This window comes from Phragmites australis, chromosome 5 (genome assembly GCF_958298935.1).
Source record: "Phragmites australis chromosome 5, lpPhrAust1.1, whole genome shotgun sequence".
Lineage (NCBI taxonomy): Eukaryota > Viridiplantae > Streptophyta > Magnoliopsida > Poales > Poaceae > Phragmites > Phragmites australis.
Genome location: NC_084925.1, coordinates 32,072,881 through 32,099,239, shown reverse-complemented (window position 1 = coordinate 32,099,239; position 26,359 = coordinate 32,072,881). Strand labels below are relative to the sequence as shown.

General features: G+C 43.4%; 1 protein-coding gene and 1 long non-coding RNA gene across 3 annotated transcripts; both read left to right on the top strand.

Annotated features, from left to right (window-relative positions):
* Nucleotides 1-9,757: 9,757 nt before the first annotated feature.
* Nucleotides 9,758-16,451, top strand: LOC133919281 (uncharacterized). Of its 2 annotated transcripts, XR_009909910.1 has the most exons (5): nucleotides 9,761-10,737; nucleotides 10,916-11,063; nucleotides 11,165-11,311; nucleotides 11,627-11,678; nucleotides 15,819-16,451. It is a non-coding gene; the product is annotated as an uncharacterized LOC133919281 (long non-coding RNA). The 2 variants fall into 2 exon arrangements; XR_009909911.1 differs by having other exon boundaries at nucleotides 9,758-10,737; nucleotides 10,916-11,311.
* Nucleotides 16,452-20,635: 4,184 nt separating this feature from the next.
* Nucleotides 20,636-24,295, top strand: LOC133919279 (nuclear cap-binding protein subunit 2). Its single transcript, XM_062363633.1, has 8 exons — nucleotides 20,636-20,794; nucleotides 20,881-21,104; nucleotides 22,347-22,485; nucleotides 22,577-22,610; nucleotides 22,824-22,922; nucleotides 23,429-23,485; nucleotides 23,561-23,640; nucleotides 23,741-24,295. Exons 1-8 carry the CDS (start codon nucleotides 20,777-20,779, stop codon nucleotides 23,813-23,815), a joined length of 726 nt encoding a protein of 241 aa, XP_062219617.1. The 5' UTR covers nucleotides 20,636-20,776; the 3' UTR covers nucleotides 23,816-24,295.
* Nucleotides 24,296-26,359: the final 2,064 nt, after the last annotated feature.

Below are 26,359 nucleotides of genomic sequence, written 5' to 3'. Positions count from 1 at the left end.
TCTGTCTAATCGTGTCTTGGTGAGCTATATAAAGTGGCTTGCATGCATGCACGTTACTTCATCACCAACTAATGATTCTAATCAGAAGTGAATACAGGCACTGTCATGTTAGCCTGTCCTACCTTAAAGAACAAAAATACAATCTTCGTCAGATCGAAGCCCTCATGCATGTATGATACTAATGTTTTGACAAAATTAATAATCATCGGTGGAGTTGTATTTATCTAATCTGGTCGACCATATATTAAATTCACGACGGCTGGTTCGGCTCCAATGATGGCCTTAAACAAGAGCCTAAACCATAGATTACTACGATGCCATCGGATTAAAATACTGGTTTAGCGAGGCTTGGCTAATCCCAGCTCGACACAGCTAGCTCTGGCTCTCGCCGTGCTTTCTTTCCTCGAAGCACCGGATCATCTTTTCTTATGGGGCAGTACAGCATGCATGCATGCGTAGACGAGCACAAAGATGGAGCATGTACTGTCCTTTTGTGCTCCACGCATGCACAGGCATGTGATACTTAAATCGCCATTAGGAACAAACCAAAAGAGGAAAGTCTACAGGAAGAAGACGGGTGGGCTACTGGGCTTGCCTATTAAAGGCTAGCAGCTAACCTGCTATTGAGACCTGCGCTAGGAAAATTGTGGATCTACTCCTTTTTTTTTAATTCAAATTCTGGAATTACTCTTACCAAACAGCGCGGGTCATGTGCTCACTGTAGTCTGTATACAGTAGCTCATAGTTGGAACAAACTAGGCAAGGTTTCTGCATATATACAGGAGCTTTTTTTTTTCATGCACACAATATATTTTACGCAAGCATACCCTACACAAGTGCGGTACATGTCACACATCTTGAAACACACTGTCACCGTGGCCACACGCTTAAAACACTGAACAAACTCGATCTTATGTGTGAATGTATAGAGATTTTGATATCTACCTACACACATACTGAGTGCATAAGTAATTATCGTTGATGGATCCATATCCCATCACACAATTTAAATCTGAGATCACTAAGGGCTCATATACCTCGTAATCTTGGCTAAATTTTAGCCATTCATTCTTTATTGTTTAACTTGATTGATCATCTACCATGCTCGTAGTACTGAATATATGCATAATTATCAAGACCGGTTTAAAAAATAAATTAATTTCTTCTATGTGCTGAGCGCAGAAAACATTCTTAACACATAGTGACTTCATTGATGATAATCATTACAATATCATTACCTTAATTGATAAATCATCTTACAAAAGACCTTCAAGGATCGAAGAACCAAATAAATTACAGTGGATCCTAAATGTAGTCTTCGTCTTCACCGATAACTCCACAGGGAAAAATTCGACAGAGAACACCTCCCTAGAATGCATCTTCCATGAAATCTTCCAATTCTTTCCTAACTGAGTGTTTGATTATAGCAAGTGTGATGACATATCGTACTCAGCAAGTTATGAAGGAATAATATTCATATGAAGGTTTTAACAAGAATAAGGCTAAATGGTTCTCTTGCATAAAACAACATTTATTTAAAAACATTTGAAAAGCGATAGTAATTAAGTGAATAACAAACCACCTCAAGATTTCATCCATCCTGACTTAACCAACTGATCACCTCAACCAAGGTTCTAACCACTAAGGTCGAACACCCAACACCTCAACCATGGCTCCCACCATCATAGTTGAACCACTAACAAACCATCTCAATCACGATTCCCACCATCATGATTGACCCACTAACCATGATTCCTACCACTACACTTGACCCACTAACCAAAATATCAAGTTATAATCATGGTAGATTTTCCATGCTGCTTGTGACAGTGAGCACGGCTGGATATTCAATTTTAACTCTGCAGAAGTTGTACTTTACCCACAAGTCGTGATTTCAACACCCGCAAACGGGTGACTAAGTCCCCATGTTGCAGTGTCAGCCAAGCACATTACACACTACCTAAGGTGTGTTGCCAAGAGATCACTACAAAGCCTTTACAATACCCCTCTCAGCACACGTCTACCTGCTAAGATTTCACCGCCGCGTGATTATACCTCAACAACAGTGGTATAATCACGCGGTGTGGTATAATCACGCGGCGGTGAAATCTTAGCAGGTTGATATGTGCTGAGAGGAGCATTGTAAAGGCTTTGTAGAAGCCCCATCTTGCGCCTTTCGGATCCCAACACATCGTCCATTCACCACTCTTCTGCCTGGTCTATACTATGAGAGTAAGCAAATTACTTGGCTAGACCTGTCCTATATCAGGCTTATGGTTATACTGTAAAAACAGAAAGGTTACCCCATGAACCAATCCTTAGATTGAAGCAAGACTACCACTTTCCAATCATATATCTCATCATACTACCTGCTCAAATCCCTACACTACCTTGCTACAAAAATTATTCCATCATATTTTATCATTGCTGCATAGGACCATTATCAAGTTTGTGGAACAATTATCATGATTACCATCCCAAAGCAAAGCTAAGCATCATCTACTCATCAATAACCCAAAACCATACTACAATGACAAGGATGATAAGGGCAAAACTAGGGTAAAGCTTAACATTTGGGATTCCCAACAAAATTATTAGCATGTATGTTTATAAAACAAAACATTTATAAAATTGAGATAAATATGATCAAGAACACAACTTGCTTTTATTCTACTCAGTTGAGTCTTCAGCGAAGTCTGGGTCTTGTAGTCCTTGTAACTCTGGAACATTGGCATCTACTCATGAACATAAGTGAAAAGGAAACACATAAACACCAAGATCCAAAGAACCAAATATCACACAACAAACATCATTACAGACAAGATCACGCTTTTCCAGACAACCCGGCGAAAGAACGGGTCAAAACGGAACTACAGTTAACAAGTTATGATTTTATAAAGATTAAAATAGGACTAAAAATATTATCTACAGATGAAATTATGTTGCTAGGAATTTTATAGAACTTCTCCAGAGTCGTCTATGATTTTCTAGGATTTTATGGTATTTATTAGCATTTACTTTAATTATTAAGCTATATAAAAACATTAAACATAATTAAATAAACCTATAAAGTATTATTAAACATTATTAGAAATTAATTTCCTTATTATTTTTAGAATTATTTTCATACTACAAAAATATTTATTATGTAATATACATCAATTATGACATCATCATAGGAATAAAAAGAAAAACATCGCCGACTAGGCTTGACACGTGGCACTCTATCCTGAAGTGGCATGACACATTAGCGAAACGACTGACGTGGCAAGGTGAGGTGGTGTGATGACAAGGCTAAAGGGCTTACTGGGATTATGTTGGCCACGTGGCAGTTTCAGTTTGTTATCGAAGGGGTATGAAGAGATCTAATCTTGACCATCGACTATAGATCGAATGGCTCACCTTGCTTCTTCTTCTCCCGAGAGAAGATGACGGCGGCGACGGCTTCCCAGGAGACGGCGACTCATCGAAGACCATTTGGAATTGCGTCGCCGGCCTCGTGCTACTCCAGCAAGCGGCGAAACTTGAACTGCAGCACCTTGCGAACTTGTGTGGTTGGTCCCGGACCTTCGGTAGACTATGCAAGGGGTTGGCGATGGCACAAGGCAGCTGTGGCTCTTGGGACCCGGCGGAACTGGTGCTCCGGTGAGCTACAGTCGACGGTGAGTGGTGGTACGACACCAGGGGCTCACGACGAACTCGGTTATGGGGCACATCATCGTCGGTGATGACTGTGGAGGGCTGACAATAGCTTCGGTGCATGGGCCAACTAGCAGCGGATTTGCCTTGGATTGATTGGCAATAGGCTTGGGACGAGGTGAGAAGGATTAAGGGGCGGTTATTTATAGGCGGGGAGGGCTAGAGATAGAGTTTGAGCTCGGTCTGAATCCATGGCGGTTGTGTCTCGTGCGTGATGCGGTTTCCTCGTTCAAACTAGAGGCCCTTGGAGATAAGGCCAGCTATAGGTTACGGGACTCCTAGGGATTCAATTCGGAGGCTTCTAGATGATTTTCCCCCTATGGCTTGGGCGCGGATTTGACGACCGGTGCACTGGTTCATGTTGGAAGCGGATTCCAGCTCAAGGTAGGATAGGACCAGCGGGGCCCGCACGTCAGCGGCTCGGGGAGGAAGCAGAGAGGCGGAAGGCACCTTCGGCTGAGGCCAAAGGGAGGCGGCAGTAGCGGCTTGGGCCAGTTGGCTGTGCTGCCCAGGTGGAAAAGAAGAGAGGGAAGGAAAGAAAGAACGGGTCGGCTCGGGTTGGACTGCTTGGGAGGGTTTCGGCCTAATTAAGCTAAAAGCTTTTCCTTTTTTATTCTATTTCCTCTCTTGTGTGCACATACATACATACAACATATATACCACACAAATATAATATATTAGCTCACATACTCAAGCAATCAAATATATAATCAACACACACACACACACACACACACACACACACACACACACACACACACACACACACACACACACACACACACACACACACACACACACACACACACACACATATATATATATATATATGTAGATAGATATTCTTTTATAAGAACATAGTCCTCAATGTATATATGTATTTATGCATATACCACATATACTATGAGGAACCGTCCAGATAATATTCATTTGTGTAATCACGACTACAACGATTAATCAGAATATTACCGTGGTAGTCCCCGTATGTGTTTTGTGTCCAAGATCGGAACACATACCTTTCCAACGTATACATCACAATAAATTTTAAGAAAGAGAGAGTAATTAACATTATATTACAAGTTTTTAAGTATTCAACCATTTACACATTTTACAACAAAAAAGATAAATTATGCAGCGAAAGAATTAAAACTTAACAATAATAAAAAGACTAGTGGAGCCATATGCCCTTAGGCTCCACCTAAACCTAGCCACACGAGTAGGCGACACTACTCTTGCCCGCCGCCGGTACCGGCAGACCTGAACTAATCTTTCCTCGTGCTGCAGACCTGAAAGAGCAGCGTGAGTACGAAGGTACTTGCAAGACTTAAACCATATAGGACACATATAAATAGCCTGATTCCATGGGTTATGCATTGAGTTATTAGCAATAAAATGGCCACAAGGTTAATTAAATATTCATATGCGTAAGCAACCTAACATCTATGTGTGAGCATCTATACTTAACCAAAACACATATCAAATCTACCATGTAAACACCAACCTGCACATAAATGTAAAAATATCCATCTCATGTAACCAAGGATCATCACCAACCATACCACCCTCCATACCAAACATCTCACATTCGTAAATCTACGACTGATGTGGATGGACAAAAGCTTGCTCATAACTGAGAGCGTGACAATTCGAATTGATTTTACACCCTACAGGGGAGTACTCCTAAACCCACACGATATGAAACCATCACCCACACAACCCGTCAGTTGCGAGTGATGATTCACGTACTAACCGTTCACATACATACCCTGAACCTTTGTTCCCATGTCCGGTGCATGTGGAGGCCACCTAGACCCCATGCGTACGACATCTTACTAGCAGATCTCAGGTGCCTCTACAAGCCCTTGCTCACACCCCGGGCGCATGAGTCAAATGGACACGGTGACTTATGGTACTTGGCTTACCCATCTCATATTCGGGTATGTGGTGAGCACGGAAAAGTACTAAAGCCAACGACATCAATGGACGGTGCTTAAACGACTCAAGTGGGCCTAAAGCATCCGAGACTCCCTTCTCTAGCCATCCCTATTGCCCACTCGAATCTCATCTCATCCTCACTGACTCACACATCCCATCATCATCTTTGTTCAATAGAAGTAAGCCCTACGCTCGCAAACGATGGTTGAACCACCGCTCGACTTCTACCGATGACTTAAGCCTTGCTAAACATAACATGTTCATTTTAGGTTAGACCATTCAGAGCTATACCCAGGATTACGAAGGATCAAGGGATAACAATAGTAAGGAAAGGCAATGCAATGCAACAAATAGGATCTACTCCCAAAACCGACGTACGACTTATTGACAATGCAACACACATAAAGCATAATTTATCACTTGACACAAAAAAGGATCCAAAATAATAGGATGAAAATGCTTAGATGCTTTCCTTGGTGCTCAGCTTGATCACAATCCACAACAACGAAATCTGGATTGTCCACGATCACGCCCATGTTACCCTCTGATCCTTCGTTCACTAAAGAAGAACGCGTGCATTGTGATGAGCATTAATGAGGTGTTAAGATGTATGCTACAAGATGCACAATGAATGAGGATGCAATACAACAAGTTAAGAATACAATGACACACGAACGAACAAAGAAGTTTTACAATCCAGGTAATATCGGAACTTCCAACTTAATGTCGGAACTTCCGACTTAGATTGGAACTTCCGACCTAGAAGTCGGAACATCTGGTCCATCGGACCTTCCGAACCTTTGAAATTATGGACGCTCGGTTACAAAAATATTTAATTGGAAGTTCCGATACTAGGGTCAGAACTTCCGCTCAGGTCGGAACATCCGACACATTACGAAAATGGGCTCTCGGGTTGCAACTCTATTCAATCGGAAGTTTCGGTCCCAAGGTCGAAACTTTTGATCAGGTCAAAAACTCCGGCTCAGACGAGGCTTTTCGGTTGGGTTAACTCGAGTTAAAACTGGAACTTCCGTTATGAAAATTAGAACTTCCGATACCTTGCAGAATACAAAGTTTTGCGAATAACTTAGGTCATTTTGATTTGCATGTTGAATCCTATTCTCTATGAACATGTATTGGCACTAAAACATTGTTACTAGACCTAATTTATACACTCCACAAGCATGATTCAAGTGCTATCTCATCCAACATTCCTTCTAGCTCAAAATTACCTCAAGAACGAAAATGTGCTTCGCAATCCTTCGTTCGCAGCTGCAAAACACGAATCCTACCCATAAAAACTCGCATTCTCACCAAGGGAAACCTAAAAGACTTACCTAAGGCCTTGTTGGAGGATGGTGATCGCCGGTTGAGGAAGAAATTGAAGGGAAAGCTCGGTGGAGAGGATGACAAGGTTGCTGAAAATGCAGTGAAGCAAGGTGATGAAAATCCTTTGCCAAACCTCAAAATCTTCATGCATATGAGAAACTCTTGGATGGATATAAAGCTTAGGAGGTGATGAAGGCAGTGGTATAGCATGCATACCTCGAATCCTTGCTCTTGAGGGCAGATTTTGGGGGAAAGAGAGAGTTTGAGAGGGAGGGGAAAAGAGCAGTAGCCCTACTGCTGGTGCTGCTCGGTTTGGAGTGAGAGAGTGATCAAGGAGTGAGGGAGAAGTGAGGGCGCTGGTGGTGGTGCTGCTGGATAGCGAGTGGAGAGAGGGAGAGGTGGGCCAGCAAGTGGGTCCCACTTGCTAGAATAGCAAGTCTATTACAGCTGCAAAAATTCTATCATTAATTTCTCTCCCTATTTTATTAACTCAAGGGATGTGCTCTAGTTCTCCAAAGTTTTTATGAATTTTTGTGCCGCGATTACAAAACACGATGAACCCAATTTTAAATTGGATTCGCCTAAAAACTTAGACGAGGCATAAATAAACGAAAATTCTAACGTTGGTTAATTTCAAAATACATAGCAAATATCAAACCATCTTTTGAATTTAACAAGCAAATCCAAAATGCTTAACAATTAAACAAAATGATTATGATACTAAATTATATTTAATGACATGATTACAAATTGGGATGTGACGCATACTCGCCTATATGTGTATATGGATAAAGATACACATACAGACTTAGAATTTTATTTTGTTTTTTTTAACTCTTTTTATTTTTTTGCAAAAGTTTTTAATTTTTCTGGTTTTAAGAATTTAGGCTATTACAATAATCATGCTAAGGCTCTTTTCAAAGTGCCCTCTGACCGGATTCTGATGTACTGTCAAATAAACTTTTAATGGTTTTTATGCAACTCGCAAATTCACTCTAATATCTACATAATCCAGATTTTACACGAATAAAAAAAATCCAGATTTTACAAATCGTGGTGGACACGTGCAAATTATGTACTATTAGTACTCTGTTACTTCGATTGTGACGGTGGATCTGGGGTAGCTTTTACATTGAATGATCCCTGTCAGATCAAGAGACATGTATATGTGTACAGATCGATCTGAAATTTAAGAAATTCGACCCTATCGCAATCGCATCCTGGAAAATAACTGTAGCACGTACATTTTTGTCCGTGTGACCGTACCGAATAACTGATTACTGTATGGTACAACTGTAACCAATCCCTGTATATGATCTTGCTAATACAACAACCAACGAATTTCTTGTGTGCTACTGTAATCAATCCTGTATGCTGTATGACCGAGAGGGACTAGCACTAGTGATTGTCTTTCAGAAATTCAGAATAGAAAATGAATCCATCTCACTAACAAAAGCAGCCCAGATCTCACTAACTGATCCGTCCATATTTTTGCTGAGAGCTATTGGGAATTTATTAAGGTCCAATTCCAAATGCAAGATTGTCTCTCTCTCAAATTCACGCATGTGGTGCTAGTAACACTATTCGGAGAAATAGTAGGAGCCCTGATATTGATAATTCATTAAAGTAGGAGAAAGTAAATAAAAATACAGGGATCCAGATGTGTGCTTAGTTACATGGAAACAAAATTGCAAGATTGCTATTTTTTATTATAAGTACAATCAGGCTTCATTTTATTGCGATGGCTTTTTAAAGCACTTATATTTTTTTCCTAGATTTGGATGAAGCGGCTAGTTGAAAGTATCTTTCTAAGCGCCGTATTCATTTGGAATGTTCCTTAGGGCTATAGCATGTCCAGCATAAGCACACATGATGCTGGATTAGTAGGAGCCAGGAAAGGAACTCAAATTTCCGTGGCGATCATGGCTATTGCAACCATCCATTTCTATAAAATTAACATAAATTACCATGCTTGCATGCTTCGTGTGTTGATCAATGTGGGTTATGCAAAACCGAATGGACTTGTGCTCACACGGTTTATCTCAACCGTCAATCCTTTCTATCTAATACTTATTCATACTTTGATTCTTTTTATATATCTAATGATTTTTTCACTTACTTCTCTCATACAAACCTTAACATAAATAAATCATTCTAATAAACCATATATACACATACAAATGTAAAATTTCTCTTCTAATTGATCAACATGCCCAATAGGTAGTTCACATGAGGTGTGCTCCTCCACTTGGCAGGGACTCAAGTGAAGGACAGACAATGTACGAGCCGTGCCAGGTAAGACAGACATCACCGCTGGGCCAGTGACAGCTTTAAAACGTCGACCTCGTCACGCGGCCAGAAAAGGGAAACACTACCCGACGCGTGCATTCCTTAAAAAGCCAGCCTGACCAGAAGCACGCAGCAGCAAGCGTACAGGGGACCTGAGGCAACGCTCGCTCTTCCACGTTACACGGCTCGACCTGCAGGACCAGCTGACAGATCAACTACTACTAGTACATGTTGCTGCTTGGACCAGCTAGCTAGCTCATGGTAAAAAATCTGCGAGGGGCCGGCCGGAAAGACGCGCGAGCTTTCGCAAAAAGAAAGAAAGAAACTTACGCGGAGGGAGAGACGGACGGGCGCGCGGGCGGGCGCGCGTGCCCGTGTCGTGCCGAGGGGCCACTGGCCCCTGCTCGGCGCGGCGCAGCTTTAATGCGCGTCTAGCTTATCGTTTCGAGGAGAGAGAGGGGAACCCAACCGATGCATTCCCGATTTTAGAAAGGGCCGAAGCCTAGCTAGTGGGGGAGAGACCACGCACGCCGCGCCCTGCTTGGCCGGCGACTCGGCGAGCCCGTCCGCACGCCCCTCGATCTAGCACAGCTAGCGCACCGCGCCGGCAGCGGCGCCATACCGTAATTATTGCGCTGCGCCTGCACACGGAAGCCCTAGCCGGCCGGCCAGCCACACGGAATGTTCCAGCGTGCGTCGACCCTGCGCGCCCCGGTCGACGCTGCCACCGCGGGCCCAGCAGCCGGTTCACCGCGCGCCTATATAGCTGGCCGCCCCCTTCCTAGCCCCGCGCTCCAATTCTCCCATCTCAGCACCATCCCATACCATCCACCTCGCCTATATGTGCTGCGTGCGGTGATCGCGGCGGCGGTAGTTGAGGGCGCGCGCGGTAACGTAGCGAGCGAGGCGTGCCTTGATCGGTGGGCGTCGTCGTCGGGCGGTGACAGAAGAGAGTGAGCACACGGCCGGGCGGAACGGCACCAGCGGATGTGCCGTCGCGGCCGCGTGCTCACTGCTCTATCTGTCACCCACCTTCCCCCCTCCGGCCGCCTTGCCGATCGATGCCGTCCTCGCGAACACACAGCTGCGCGCCGTGATCACCGCACCGGCCGGCAATGCACCGCCGCCGCCGCTACACTACCGTGATCACCATGGTTGCAGTATATCATTGTATGCCGTCGAATTGATGCCCATACGTGCCGTCGAATTGATGCGGATACGTGGTTTTTGTGTTCGTCACTGGTAGTCCGGTACTCTTTTTCTGTTTGTTTTGAGAAAAAAGGAGAGAGAAACTGGTCCTTCTGCAAAAAATTCTATTTTTGGGCGGTTCGTACGTACGGCCGTGCAGCTGGATATGAACTTTTGGGCGCGCGTGTGTACCTTCTCGCACGGATTCCCTCCCTTTCGCTTCGTACGAATACTGCTGTGATTGTTCATCTTTTCCAAGGGATCCAACCGTTATCCGCCTGCTTGCTTCTTGGGAAGGTAAAAATATTTTTTGCGATATATGTTGATTCATACTCTCGGTTCATCGATCGAAAGGTTATTAACCGAGGAAATGCAAAAGATTTAGTTTGCTTCGATTCAGTGAATTCTGGCCGGATCTGTTCCTCTTCGTACGTTTTTCTTTGAGATGGATGTTTGATCTCCTTTCTTTTACCAGCACTCCATTCCTGGTGGATCTCCAGACTCCGTACTCCGAAGTCAAGATTGAATTTGTTCATGGCAGAAGCAAGCGAGCAGATGAGGCAAGCTAGCACACCAATCTCTCAGCCTCAGATCTGCTTGTTACTTCGTCCATGTCATGTCAGGTCAGTACTCCAGTTAGCAAGAGCTAGTATAGCTAGCTGCAGATCCTGTGCATGCTGTCCTTTTGTTCTTCATCTTCACACGTGCTGCTGTTTTGCTGTAGTTAGTCGTAGCAGTATCAAAAAAAATTTCCTTTGAAGACACTTGCAGTTACCTCTTCAGTCTGTACCGACCGACTCAGTAGAGATCCAGATCGATACGAGACCTTTTATGCGCTGATCTCGTCATACATCAAAGATACAACTCAATGGTCAGTACAAAGTACATTTCTATTAAGATGTATATGCTCCGTTATTTTTTAGAACGAATGCTTATTGTCTTTTCGCATGTATTGTCTTTTCTGATAAAATGATGCAATAAATTAATACTCCAGACCATTGGAGGATACTAAAAATTATGGTGCTGTGTTGTGTTGGAAACACAGACCAATATAACATATGATTTCTATCAATTACGGTTTCCACTTTTCAGATTTAGGATTGTATTTGCAAAGTTATCTCATCTCCGTTGATTTACTATAGATTTTGTGGCGTCTTTCTTACAACTACAATTTGTTTAATTATAGTGTTCAGCCGTGAAGAATTAGCGTCAATCAATTTGATTGTTCATCAGGTGTGGTAATATTCCGAAACATACTTAAGTAATATAATGTGTGATTTTCCATGCAGGGCCGTACCTTGCATTTTGGGGGTCCTAGTCTCAAACTAATTGTATACCCTTGCATTTATACTACTATTTCTATTCCTATGATCGTTTATTACAAGTGTAATGGCGTAGTGACCATCTAGTGCAAAACATGATATCAGGAATGCGTAGAGTTTAGACTAGTTTCTTTCATCAGTAAGTTAATTACGAGTTAATTACTCACTCTGTTCAAGAATATAAGACATATTTTATTTCAAAAAAGTCAAACTTCATAAATTTTGATCGACCATTAATCAAATTATATGCATGTTTAGTATACAAAAATTGTTTGAATAGATTTCTATTTCAAAGTACACTTTTAATACGATGCTGATTTTATAGCAATTGACAATATATTATAAGATAAATTAACGATGAAAGTTTATTTTTGATGACTTTTCAAAACAAAATACATCTTACATTTTTGAACAAACTCAAGCAGGAATGGTGCTATACTGCTATGTATAATGGTTAGGTCAATCTGAGTAATTATCAAACCATGAGAAATGTTATAAACTAACGGACCAGAAGATAATGCATGTAACGGAAGCTTGCTGCAAATAGGAATTGTAAAATGGGTAGCACGATAAACAAATGTTAAGTTGGTCCGCTTATTTTACATGGACACATCTGTACTGATAATGTAATTAATTTGAGATGTGTTAGCGGTTTACTCCTCTCAAAAGTCTTCTCAATCTTGTGTTCGCTATTGCCATAGGACTTCTCTTGAATGTTTAGCAACTAAATCACGCCAATAAAAAAATTAGGCCCCCTAATCTGGTGGGGGCCCTGCTGTGTCGTCGTTCATCTCGCACACCCCAAGGGACGGCCTTGTTTCCATGCTATGGTTCTCAGTTCCCATAGATCCAATAGACCATCTGTCGACGAAACAACCTATTGCATCTTTTCAACTACACACACACACACAATCAAGAAATATCATTACCTATCTTGGCTGGTGATCACTACATTACCTATATCTCAGCAATTTTAAATAATTTATACTATGTAACTGCAACATAATTCTAGTGTGGTTCATCATAGGTAAAAGAGATTTGTAAAATTTAGAATATTGTGATGTAGTGCAATTCCTTTTCTTACTTTTTCCTGAGTTTCATTCATCGTGGTGTAGAATTGTGGTGGCAGCTACACTGGTACTACTGTACTGTGATACCACTTCGACCTTTTCTTCTTGCTGGCAAAGTTGAGCATTAGCGTTTTCAATAATCAAGCCACAACCACAAGTACTTGTTTCAAACATTTTGCCAGAGAATATTTCAAGAAACAAAACAGAGTTTTCATCTAAAGTCACTCAACATGTTCACAGGACCTCAAAGTTCACATTTGGAGCATCAAATTTCAATGAAAACAAATGAAGTTTACTTGGTAGGATGACCAAGAGTAACAATAATGTTCTCCTAGATCTGTTTTAATGTTGTGAAGGTCTTCGCGCTTTGTAATTCTCCATATCTAAATTAAACAACAAGGACCACTAAGGAAAACACATTACCCAATATTACAATTAAACTCAGTCAAATAACATCAGATTAATATCAAGAAAACACTATTAGAACCGCCTCCCCATCTTCATTATTGCAAATACCACCTCCCCATCTTCATTATTGCAAATACCACCTTTGAGAGTCATCTTGCTTTAAATGTAATAAGATAAGTGTAAGTTTTTTTTTAAAAAAAAACAGGGCAATAACCAAATTGGCATCATATTTAGCTTTAAATTGCTGACCAAATAAATGGTACAGTTCCTCAAAACAAAATTGGAAATGAATATGCTCTATAACAATAAGTCTGTTACCTTGCTATGCTAGTGCAGCCATTATTTACATATCAGACATGTTGTCATTCAAATCATTATTTTCTTCTAAAGCACAACTTAAAGTAAATGTGACACTATTATATGGCATTTGGTTTGATGAATAGGATGGTGATAAATCACTATCATCCTATTCCTACATAATTGATTTCAAAAATATTTTTGCAGATGGAGAGCAACCCGTATTTGTAGCCTCGTCTAACAATTGAATGAATGGTGCTTGTTATCTTCCTAACAATTTCTACAAACATTGATGTGTCAATTGTAGAAACCTCTCTGAAACTATCTTAGTTAATGTTTCTTTAATTCCTTTGCTTCAAGCATAAACTTACATGGCAAATTAATGTGGTTTTGCACTTATGTGTATCGATAACTCTAAGTTAGGTTTGTGCACATGCGCACTTAAAAAATTCTTAGGAAATCCGTCCATTTTCATCGTGTTAAATAAGTGTGCCTGCAAAAAAATATGTTAACATGAGCATTGTGCATAACAAAAGAGAAAGGTAGTGCTTATCCTTTGTTCAAACAAGACTTCTCTGTTATTTAAAGTTTACATTTGAACATATTTTTATTGATAAAAATCCTCACATGCCATTGCAGAATTTCCTAATATTGGATGTGACATTGCCCCCACATGTCATTAACATACGATGCCAAATCCATTGATGGAAAAAGAATAAAATGCACCGTGGGTACCAAAACTTGCGCGGCGGGCGTGCAACTTTGTCACTGAACTTGAAAATAATGCACATAGGTCACTAATCATGTTTTAATTAGGGGTGCTCTTTTATAATAAACGCATGGGCCGTGGCAATCAACGCCGCGTGGAGCTGATTTGGATGCCATGCAACATGGAAATTGAGGGCTTGCACAGCACGCGCCGGGGCGCTGGTAGGGCTGCAGCAGCTGCACGACGGTTCGTGCATGCGTTTCTTTGTCCACCAAACGCTTCACTTCGCTCCTTCGTTCACGTCATTGGAAATCAATTTGTAGGTGGTAATAGGCGTAGGAGAAGTCGGAAATCGATTGAGCAGATGGCAATGGGCATCTCTACTATTTCAGTCCGGAGGAATGGAACTCACGCTGTTTCTTTGTCATGCCCACCTAGTCACCTCGTATTATGCTTTGCCTTGCCTTAATGATCATAAGTATCATACTACTTAGTGGTGGAGCTAGAAACTTTTAACTGCATGTGCTCAAAAGAGAATTAGTTGCCTAAGGAACTAAATGACCAAAATATGATGCAATACTCCTAATTGATTTGCCAAACGGCTGCCTGTGCATATGAGGCACCCCTAGCTCTACCAGTGGTACTACTATTGAGTGGGTGAGCCTGGAAGGAGACGAGGGCCTCCTCGTCTCCTTGATGAGATCGTCGCGGATCGGAGTCAAGTACCTATCTGTGAAGATAGTTTTTGTGGTGTACAAATTTTTATCATGAAGTATACATATGAGTTTTCGAGATATTTTTTGAAGTGTGTATCCAAACCTAACTTATAGGTGTATATTCATTGAAGTGTAGGAAATATGCATCCTTCATTATATTGCTTCTAAGAAATATATATATCCATGCTCTCGCACACTTGCATTCCTTTTCTTTTTCTAGAATTATCCCTAAGTATGCATTGCTAATCTGTAAAATGGTCTAAAATAGAAGGTATTTGTGGTTATGAAAGAGGCGCACAACTGTAGTTTTGATAAGCCTGTTGTGGACATGTGCTGGACTATGCCTGGTCTGGACGTAAGCAAGGGAATTGTTTTGCAAGGTAGAATGTGTATGAAATGAATCCAATTTTGGCTAAATATATATATGATGGTACGCATTTTTATGTAATACACTTTGGAGTTGTACACGATGAAAGACAGTAATTTGAGATGCACATAATTTAAGTATCACTTAGAGCGAAATACATACAATAAATTCCACCTTTTGTATTTATTGCCTATTTCCGCCACTAAACATTTTAATTTGTGTTCATCTTCGTATCCTCTTGCTGAACCTTTGGGTACTTTTCTTATGGTGAATCTAATGGATTTTGCCGGCAAAAATTTTCATTTTAAAATCTGTAAAATTTGTGGAAAAACCGATTTTTTGTTAAATAGCTGAACGAAAAAAGTTGGTCTGTAAAGTAATCTGAAGAAGGTGGAGAGTAAATTCAGCTTGTCTTCATAAAGGTTGCCTTGACATTCAGCTTCTCCTGTTTTATTTCACTCTGAATCGAATTAGGTGTTTCTATTTCAGAAATTTGCAACTGCTAAAACCAGAGCCCGCGGTCAAGTGTGTTTGCCTGCTGCATCTTGCGTGAGATTTGCCGGAGCTTGGGGAGCACAATCCTATTTGGCTGGACTGGAGGGGCCGACTGGGGGTTTTGCAAATGTGAGTGGGGTCCTAATGGGCTGGGCTGGGTTGGCCGGTTGGGTATGTCAGGGGCCTTGGGCCTCAGATATCCGTCGCTTAGCCGATTTCGATGCCGATTCCGGCAGAAATCGCTGTGCCGTTTCCGACGCCAATTTCAGCGTCGGCGATATTCAAAGATTATCCGAATCGGCACTCTCCATTTCAGATTCAAACTTGAATCGGCCGGAATTATCCGAGCTGTTTTCACCTCTACAGGCCGGTCCAGACCCGCAACCATCTTGCGCCTTGCCTTGCACCAGCTAGCCGCTGAAACGGCCTCGATTCGGACTCAGGGAAACATCCTCGCACGCATGCACGGAGCAAGTAGATTTGGTTCCAAATTAAGGTAGGAAACAGTTGTGAAACCCTAATCGAGGGAATGTGTGCTTGATACCGAACTTGCCATTGAAAAACTTTCTATATAAAGTACCCCTTTACTCAACGGATAAATAATAGTAAAAAGAATGCTCCCACCTACCTATTTGTCTCCGGTGTGCTTTTCTCATGTATTTTGCTCTTGGTAGGAGAAACTTGCGATCCACTACCATCTTCTCCATGCCTCATCTGTCGCCGAGAGAAGAGAAAACGGATCATGAGATCTCTAACGACGCTGATTTACAACAGAAACAATCAATATACACTATGTACGACACAATTAACCGTAAAGGGTATGCATATACTACTCCCTCCTTAATTACTACTAGCTAAATACTTGTGGTTGCAACAAAAACACAAATATTAGACGTGGTAACATCAAATACAAATTCAAGGTACAAAGATGTGAATGCACTATGAGAGTGTCATCGAACGAATACGTTAGGATTGATGCCGTAGTTTAATTTCAGATGTGATTCAAAAAAGATGAGAAGATTATCTGTTAATTTTTCTTCTATTTTTATTTTTTATTAATAAAATGAGTTTCATATCCGTAACTGGTAACGAGACATAGAGGCTGAAGAACGAGAGTAGATGGCAAAAGTGAACAAATTATTAGAATTTTAAGGATTTTTATTAGATGAGAGAAAATTAAGATAAAAAATGACACGAAAACCAACTCATATTTTATATAATAAAATAAAGTTCCATGCAACTAACGGTTCGTCCAAATGAGTGAAGACACCTTCTCACATGTGGACTTAGCCCTCAAAATAGGAACATGCTATAATATTATTATTTTTCAATTATAAAACCGCATCTATCATTTGACTCAATTCTAAACTAACTAGTAAAGGCGAACAATGAACATCTGCTTCGTCACTCCTAATCAACTTCTGCAATGTGACATAAAAAAGGAAGATAAAGATATGAAAATAATTAAGCGAAGGCGAAATCATCTGAGCCCCCAAAGCCGAGGCCAGTCTTGGCTCCACCTCCTTGAGCAGCCAGCAGGACCTCTCGGACGAGTTGGCAAGAGCTAGTAGCGGACTCCCTCCATGTAGGACTGTTAATGGGTCATATCGGGTTTGGATAGAGCAAATTGACAATAGTTCAATGTCTCAGCCCAACAACAATTTGTCCACATATTACAACGATGAACGAGGCAAAACAAGTACAGAGGAAAATTGCAAAAAAATGCTCACCTGATTTAGTGACCACAATTGTATTTGGTGTGCTCTGCCGCCACCAGCACTACTTAGATGACGGGCCGGCAGCTAGCCCTTCCCCTTGCCCTTGCTATGGTTCTGCCCCTCTCTCTCTCCCTTGCAGCCCCTCTCCCTGGAGGATGCTCCCCGTCTTCCACACCACCTGTCGTCATTGCACATGAGGGGGCCGACATGATGGAGAGAAGATGCTGGAGAAAGGAATGGAGGTGGGGGAGCTACTGAAGGAGGGGGTCGACGCTGTCGGCGGGTAGGCGGAGAGAGGCGCAGGACTACAGGAGAGCCGTCACCATCACGGGGATGAGAAAGGGTGGGAATGATGGAATTTTTTTTTGGGGGGGGGGGGGGGATGGGGTTTTGGTCATGTGTGAGGCCCGCGCAGTGTGTGTTTTGGGCCGATCAACGACGGTCAACGGCGGGATTTTGAATTTGGCTAAAAAAAAAATTTGCGGTAGGATTTTTTACTGGGGTCCACCGATAGAAGCGAAATGTCGGATTTTTTTGCCGATTTTCATTGAATTTTTTTCCTCGATCCAATCCCATCATCAAATCAAGTCAGACCAAATCAAATCAGTTCGATATTCAACTACGTGCTTGAAGAATGGGATCGAAATTTGAGGATAGAAAATCAAACCTGGAGTGCAGAAGCCCAAGCATCCCCATGTCGCTCGTCTAGATCCCTGTCGGTGGATGAACACCGCAAGCGGGGATCCTGAGGGATCCCCTTTGAGATTCGGCCGAGGGGTTGATTCTGGATCTACCTTGTACGTGGGGTTAATGCGTATGTATGGGACTTAGGCGGGATGAAATAATCGTCGGCTAGTGGGAGTAAATGCACCAAGAATTTAGACAGGTTCAGGCCACACGGAGGCATAATACCATACTCCTGTGTGTCTAGTATGTTATTAATGCTCTTCGAATGCCTTTATCTGGATTTCTAGCTCTCTTGTCTTTCTCTGTGTTACAAGCTTCGGGCTCTATTGTTCTGTTTGGGGGCTATCTCTTGGTTGTTCCAAGTCTGAAGTCTCTAGTCCGGTGTCTCCTCTACGTAGTGCTCCCCCCTTTTATCTACCTGGGGGGAGGCCCTCCAGGGAGTGCCCAGAACGAGGGTACAAGTTCCCGTAAACAATAAATGGAAAGCAACCATCATGGGTCTACAATTGATGTTACAGAGGGTTGAAATACATCCCTTGGACGGTCACATCGGCCTTCACGTCCCAGCTTTAGCAGGTGCAGGGGCGCCCACCGGCCAGCCTCTAAGTACTCTCTCATGCCCGTCTGATCGGAGTAGGTTTGACACAGTCTAATGCAACAGGACAATAGGCGATAAGCCTCAAGCCAATCGAAGATATCTTCAAGCCGTCTATCTCCATGGGCCCCGCGAAGGGACATGCGATGGGACCCGCCGCATTAATTGTTCCCACGCCTTCCTACCAGGCGGTGGCAGAGACTGACGTATTCAGTACGACAGGCGTGGGGGATAGTGGTTGGATGTGACCGTCCACGCTCCCCCTTAAATGCAGCATCGGGCCTCCCACCGATCAGTCCACCGGCATGGGGCTTCTCGGGTCCTCGGGGAACTCTGGGTACTCAGGGACCAACTACTCTTGGCCCCGAGCATCCACTCCCGGACCTAGCTCTTCTTGGATCCTCGGGGAACTTTGGGTACTCAGGGACCAACTGTTCTTGGCCCCGAGCACCCCCTCCCAGACCTGACTCTTCTCGGGTCCTCGGGGAACTCTGGGTACTCGGGGACCAACTGTTCTTGGCCCCGACCACCCCCTCCCGGACCTGGCTTCTCTCGGATCCTCGGGGAACTCTGGGTACTCGGGGACCAACTGTTCTTGGCCCCGAGCACCCCCTCTGGGACCTAGCTTCCTTCAGGCCCTCGGGGAGGTGGTCCCCGAGGGAGGGCGCCATGTGGCACTACGCTGTCCTCGCCTCGGGACTTGAGAACCCCCGGTTCCCATATCACCGATAATCCCCTTCTCCTACTGCTCCAGCGCCACCCTCAAGTAGCTTGTCTAGATCCCCATCTCCTATTGTTCCAGCGCACACATATGCACAGTCGACCACCGGACTTATGCAGCCTAGTGGCACGCCCCTTGCTGTCAGCCAACACCACAACTTAGCCGCCTGGTAGTGTCCAGAGGCAAAGAGATAAGGGAGAGGAACATAGAGGTAAGAGATAGCTCTAAGGGAGCCGGTCGCTTTTTTCTAAACTTCCTGCTCTTATTTTCCCTCTCATGCTCTCTTTTTCGCATAAGGCTAGGGCGCGACCCTGGTGTGGCTGGGTCGGCTGTAGCATGCCCAGGGCACAACTAGTGCGCGGCTGGCACGGTAGCAGTGTGGCCGTGGTGCGGTTGGATACAGTCGATGCAATAGTAGCAATGTAGAGAATCTGTAACATAGAACATTTGGTCATAATAGACCAAACATTCAATGACATCTTCAGAGCCGTCACTAAAAACATTTTAGAGCGTCATAGAATATCCTCCCATGGATCAACACTAGGTTAGTAGATTTTATGACGATTTCAGTGCATCTTTTGTGACAATATCTATACTTTTGTCATATATAGTTGTGATGCTTTCAATTTTACGACGACAGTATTTTTAATGTCATAATACGATATAATATATGATGAGAATGGCTATCGTTATGAGGGTTTTCATCATAAAAGGACAATTTTTCCCTAGTGAGGTCTAGTTGGTATTCTGAATGTTGATAAGTGGGCAACTTAACACCGTGGAGGTTGTTAGCTGTGTGTGGAGGCATGTCAGCACTCCAAGTCTCGACACGTGGCCATATATAACCTAACGATATCCCTATTAACCTCTATAGTGGGACTTATCAGTACCCATGTTGACCTGTAAAGTAGAACCTGTTAGCACATAGAGTGCTAGCAAGTCTATCGGCACATCAAGTGCCAATAGTTCCTAATTTATTGGAGAGTACCGTAAAATCCATTTTTCCTGATCGACACTGTCGAATAGTACATGTGACCGATTTGCACATATTTTTGCAATTTTTTATTAAAATACTATTATTCAAAAATATCTCTTTCCTCCGTATTTCGTCCCCTTGGGCAATCGGCACATCAGAAAAACATCAAAAATTCCCCATCCCCGGCTCTTCTTCACTAGAGGCAAAACCCTGAACTCAGAGCTCGACCTAGCACGCGCGGCCGCCGCACCCCCAATGGCGTCCCTTTTCAAGGTACGGATCCTCGAAACCCTAACCAAGCTTCCAATTCCCCTCGCCCGCCATGCTCACGCGGCTCGCGGCGGCCTTCCCGCTTCCAGGATCCGAACAAGCTGTCGGCGTACAGGGACCGGCGGTTCCCCGGGACGCAGGAGGAGTACGAGGCGGCGCTGCTGGCGTCGACGACGTTGTACATCGGGAACATGTCCTTCTACACCACGGAGGAACAGGCGTACGAGCTCTTCTCCCGCGCCGGCGAGATCAAGAAGATCATCATGGGCCTCGACAAGAACTCCAAGACCCCCTGCGGCTTCTGCTTCGTTCTGTGCGCTCCTCTCCCCTTCCTTATTATCTTGCGTTTCATTTCCTGTGTGTTCTTGTGCTTGATAATTGGATTCGGTGCTGTAGCTTGATGCGATTTACGGACCGAAGGACCTTTGCGCAGTTATTAGAATGGAAAATTGCCCCCGTTGTTATGACCGGGTGTAGTTTGATGCAATTGGGCGCTGTCTAGATAGATTTCTGTTTGTGTATTAATTTGATTCTTTAGTGATGTGATATTGTGTGAGGTCCACCTATGAGTTGCAATACAACAGTGCCTCATGAAATTTTAGTGCTGTTAGGAACGTGTGAGATGTCCTAGAACAGGGGCAGGGAAGTCTGCTATCTCAGTGTGAATATGGTGTAGAATGTTGCAATCGATTTGGTGGTGCTCAGGTGCAGATCTGCAGGGGTAAATACTATAATATTGTGTCCTTGGTTCCAAAATCTTAGTTATTACTTATTTGCCTTTTTCACTGTTTGGTTATTTTGACGCAGCTTTGTCTTGCGCACCGTACGGTTAGAATGTAGTTTGATTTATTGATTGTTATGGGAGCTGGGATTTGAACATATGTTCTGTCAAGCTAGTGTTTTTTTGGCCATTCAGGATTTTTCTTTTTATGTATTCTGGTGCTTGTGGCATGGTGTTGTTCTGTGCTGCCATGTGAGTATGATATGTAGCCATACTATGTTCCAATGTATTTTGTGGTTTTGCTGTTAGTATTTGATTGGATTGTTGCAATTATGTTTGATGCTTGATGCTTAGAGAGCAAGGGTTATGGTGAGGAATATGACATTATATGTACTGAATCTTGTTATACTGGTCAAGGTTGGAGTACGTGGCTAACTTGCAAAGGTTCCATCTTTCTTTTTCCATAATCATAGAATGTAAATCATGGAAGAATTTCTAGAACTTAAGCACAGTGTATTCAATGTAATGGTGAAAACTCTGTTGTTGGGAGCAGTGTCAGTACTTCAGTACACCTTGTTCTAGATAAACTCGCTGTCCAGGAGTTGGGTTTCTAGAAGCAACTCATTCATCGAGTTATCAGTTTTGACTTTTGACACTGTATCGTTATATAAAGGGAATTCTCTGGTTCACGTGTATTGCATAACTGTGCTGTACAAATGATCTGTTGGGAATACTGCATCTGTCTGGTTTGACTGTTTGAGCTAGCTGTGATGTACTTTGTTGTCTTGTCGTCGTCATGCTTACGCGTATCTTTTTTTCGTCCTCTCTTTCCAGGTACTACTCTAGGGAGGATGCTGAAGATGCAGTCAAATATATTAGTGGAACAATGCTTGATGATCGTCCAATCCGTGTTGATTTTGATTGGGGCTTTGAAGAAGGCAGGCAATGGGGCCGTGGACGGAGTGGTGGACAAGTATTACCTTGATCTCAGTCTACTTGAGTAACAAATATGTATATATGGTCTTCTACATGCTTTATGCTGATATTATTTCTTTCTTTCATAGGTCAGAGATGAATACCGTACGGATTATGATCCTGATATCCTTTGATACTATCAAATAACAGTTTGCTGCGTTCTGATGTTGTCTATAGTACTAGTGCTATAGAACATTAGAACATAGAAAATCCACAATATCTGTATGCCGTTTGGTTTTCTTACTGGTGCAAATTTAAAAATGGTACGCGTTTACATGTTCCCTTTGTTTTTACAACTTCTCTCTAGAGTTCCCAGGCTTCCTTAATGATTCAAACGAAGAGGTGGTTATGGTAAAATGGTTCAGAAGGAACTAGAAGCGCAAAGAGAATTAGTTGACTACGGTGGAGCTTTTCAACCAAATGCACCACCTCCATGTAAGTTTGATGTTATTAGCATTATGTGCTAATGTGCTATTATCCACAACCTTGCATGCACGTACAGTTTCTTTGTGACATCTAGATATTGGGTTATCATTACTCTAGTTGCATTCTTAGGGTCCTGCAATTGTACAGTACGACTTTGGTTGATTCAACATGGAATGTTTTCTGGAATCACTGGAAACAATTTTACTGCTTTTCTATACTGTTACTCTACCTTACCTGAGCATTCTTTATAGTCCAGTCTCAATTTTGTTGCTAGCTATGTTGTAGTGTTGTACGAATACCTGTTTTGGGATTGTGCATACTTCCATAAGCTGGGGTGTTTGATTTCTTGCTGTCAGGAGCATGTGTATGATTATTCAATCCTTTGCAGCATATTTTGCTATCAATCCGATCGTTACTTGGCTAGTAGCAATTTAAGTAGATTTACTCACTGTATATTTGTTTTTTTAGTTTGTTGAACCTGACATAATATCGCCATTTTTTGTTTTAATGCGCAGATGAGAAAGGTGAAAGGAAGAGAGGATATGGAGATTCTTACAGGAATGACAGAGGAGGTAGCACAGCTCAAACTTAATTCTTTTGTGCGTTAATTTTTTTTTTCAATCTAACACGTTATGATTCTCTTACAGATTACCAACGGAAACGCTACCGGAATGATGATCGGTCTGCACCAGAGGGGTCCAGGGGAGCACCTGACTCTGATCCAGTGGTATCAGTACCTGTTCCTTCTTATCATCCAATGTTGTGCCCCCTTATTATGCCTTCTTGGACCTGAGGTATTTACAAAGCACTCCATGATTTATTTTCAGGAGAAGAATCCTAGATTCCGTGAGAAAGGTGACTCTGATGAAGAAGATGATTACGATAAGAGACGCCGTCGCTAAACCTGGGGAACAATCGCTGCAATACGCAGATGTCCTTATGTCTAGTTACCGCAGAAGTGTCCACTGCCATCAACAGTATTTGGTTTACCCCGTCATGTGCCAGAACTTAAAACTTTTCCTTATTCAGCCGTTCTTTTTCTTGTGCTCGCATCATCAGTTAATCATCATGTGCATAGGTTTTGCATGTGATGATAGTGATTCGAGTATGGGATTCTGTATGTGTGCTGCTGACGAAGGCGGGCACTGAGTCTAATGGACATTAGCACTGATTTGTCACCGAAGCCTTGAATTTTCCCTTCAATGTAGTATGTGGGAACAGTTTAGGAGAATGTTGTTGCTCATTACCATTGAGCACTAAAGCATATTTCAATTGGGGGGCACGCTAGCATTAACCTAGTATCTCTGTATGTCCATACTATACAGTGCACCAAAGTTTGTGTTCTGGATTCACCGTCCATCCAAACGTTGTAAGCGTTGGTATCTCTTGTGTCGATTGTGTGAATGGAATGGCTGTGGCCTGGGAGAGTAGAGCTGCAATCTGCATGCCTCAAAGCAGTCTTAGCTAATCCTCGCTCCAAGTCAAAGAAGGCTGAGAGCCCGAGACGTCCAGGCTTCAGTTCTTGCCCTGGGGCACCGTAGTCATGCTCGTCCAGCACTGGCCCGCGGAAGTAGGGGCACGTCCGGCGCACGGACACCCAGTGATCCAGGGACTTTCGGTGGAACGCGTGCGTGCACGGCAGCTTCACGGACGTTGGCACGTCGTGCTGCCAACCAGGTACACCTCGTAACATATAGTGCATTCTCCAATGACCACGCCGGCTGGCACATCCTCCTCCTTGTAGTCGTCGACGACAAGGCTTCCGGAGTGCCCACCTCCACCATGATCACCACCAACTCGTGAACGAGTTGGTGGTGTTCGAGGCAGACCGGTGGCAGAAGTCGTTCCTGTTCGAGGCGGACTGGGAGTGCCCACCTTCCTGCAGGCCACGTACATCCTCACCCTTGAGGAAATCTCCCAAGCTAGTTCATCAAAGCCTTCCACTAACTCTGCACTCCTGTCCACTAGAGCTGGCACCAAAGACTCTAACAACACTCGGCATGACTCCGGCGGGCGCTCCTCCAACAACTCTGACCATGACCGTGGCCGTGGTGGCGGCGGTTGTCAATCTTCCTCTAATGGCCGCAACGCTTCGTCTCAGGCCCAGCCACCTTAGTACTCCTACAACTACCTGTGGGGAGCTTCGGTCGGCGACCTTTGGCGTGCACCCTAGACTGGCGCCATGGGCCAGGTGTCCTCGGCACGCGTCCTCCTTCCTCGGTTACTAGCCATGCCTACCCTGCACTACATCAGCCATCTACGACGCTCCACCTGCTGCTTCCTCTTGGGACATCAACAATCTGATACAAGCCCTTCAGGTCAAATCCCTTGGCCAGCCTCCGTCTACCGGGGACTGGTTCATGGACACAATGGCCATCTCACACATGGTCGGTGACTCTGGTAATTTCTTCACATATCACCGCCGTCTCTTTCCTCCCGTGTCATTGTTGGCAATGGGGCCTCTTTGCCCGTTCTTGGAATTGGATCTGCCCTTTTACATTCACCTGCTACATATCTTCTTCTTTGCAATATTCTTCATACACCTAACATTGTCAAGAACCTCATCTTTGAGGCAATTTACCCTTGATAATGGTTGTTCCATTGAATTTGATCCTCATGGCTTCTCTGTGAAGGATCTCAACACCAAGAGGGAGATCATGCGGTCCAATAGTTCTGGTGCCCTCTACCCGTTCCAACCGAGTTCGAGCACCTCCATGTCCTTGGCCTTGGTAGCTTCATCCTCCTCGACAGAACTTTGGCACCAGTGTTTGGGTCATCAAGGCTATCATTCTATGTAGCATTTGCTTTCCAATTTGGCGCGCACTCTTGGGGCAGGCCGGCCACAATGACCATATCCCTGTCGGAGCTGACTCAAGAGGATGAAGTCATCGCTGTCGCGGCCACCAGCTTGGCAGGGATGTCGCTCTATGGGCCCGTGGCTGCTATTGTGATGGCTAGTTGTTGACGAAGTCGATGGTGACCAGCGGATGGTGGTCCTTGCCATAGGTGCAGTAGACGACGGTGCTGAAGCGGAGCACGATGCCTGGGCAAGGTAGTGTTAACAGAAAGAGAGAGAAGTAGTAGAAGAAGGAAGGAGATAGCAATAGGAGGAGGCAGGCTGGATTGGATTATTCATCGGCGACCAGTTCGCCTGACGTGAGGAGAAAGAAGGAGAAGTCGTTATATGTTATAGCCTATTCTCTTCTGGTCCTGTTTGTCACTCTCAATCAGCTTATCAGCAGCTTCTACTTCTCAAAAGTCATAAACTGTGTCAAATAGACTGAGCTTATACTGACTTTTGAAAAGCTGATAAGATGATTTCTGATGAAATGAACTAAAAGTTGATAAGCTGGTTAAGAGTAACTTTTTTGAAAAGTTATGTGTTGAGAGCCTAAAAATTAAAACCATAAGCTAACAGTTTTTCTCAGAAGCTATAAATAGCTTTT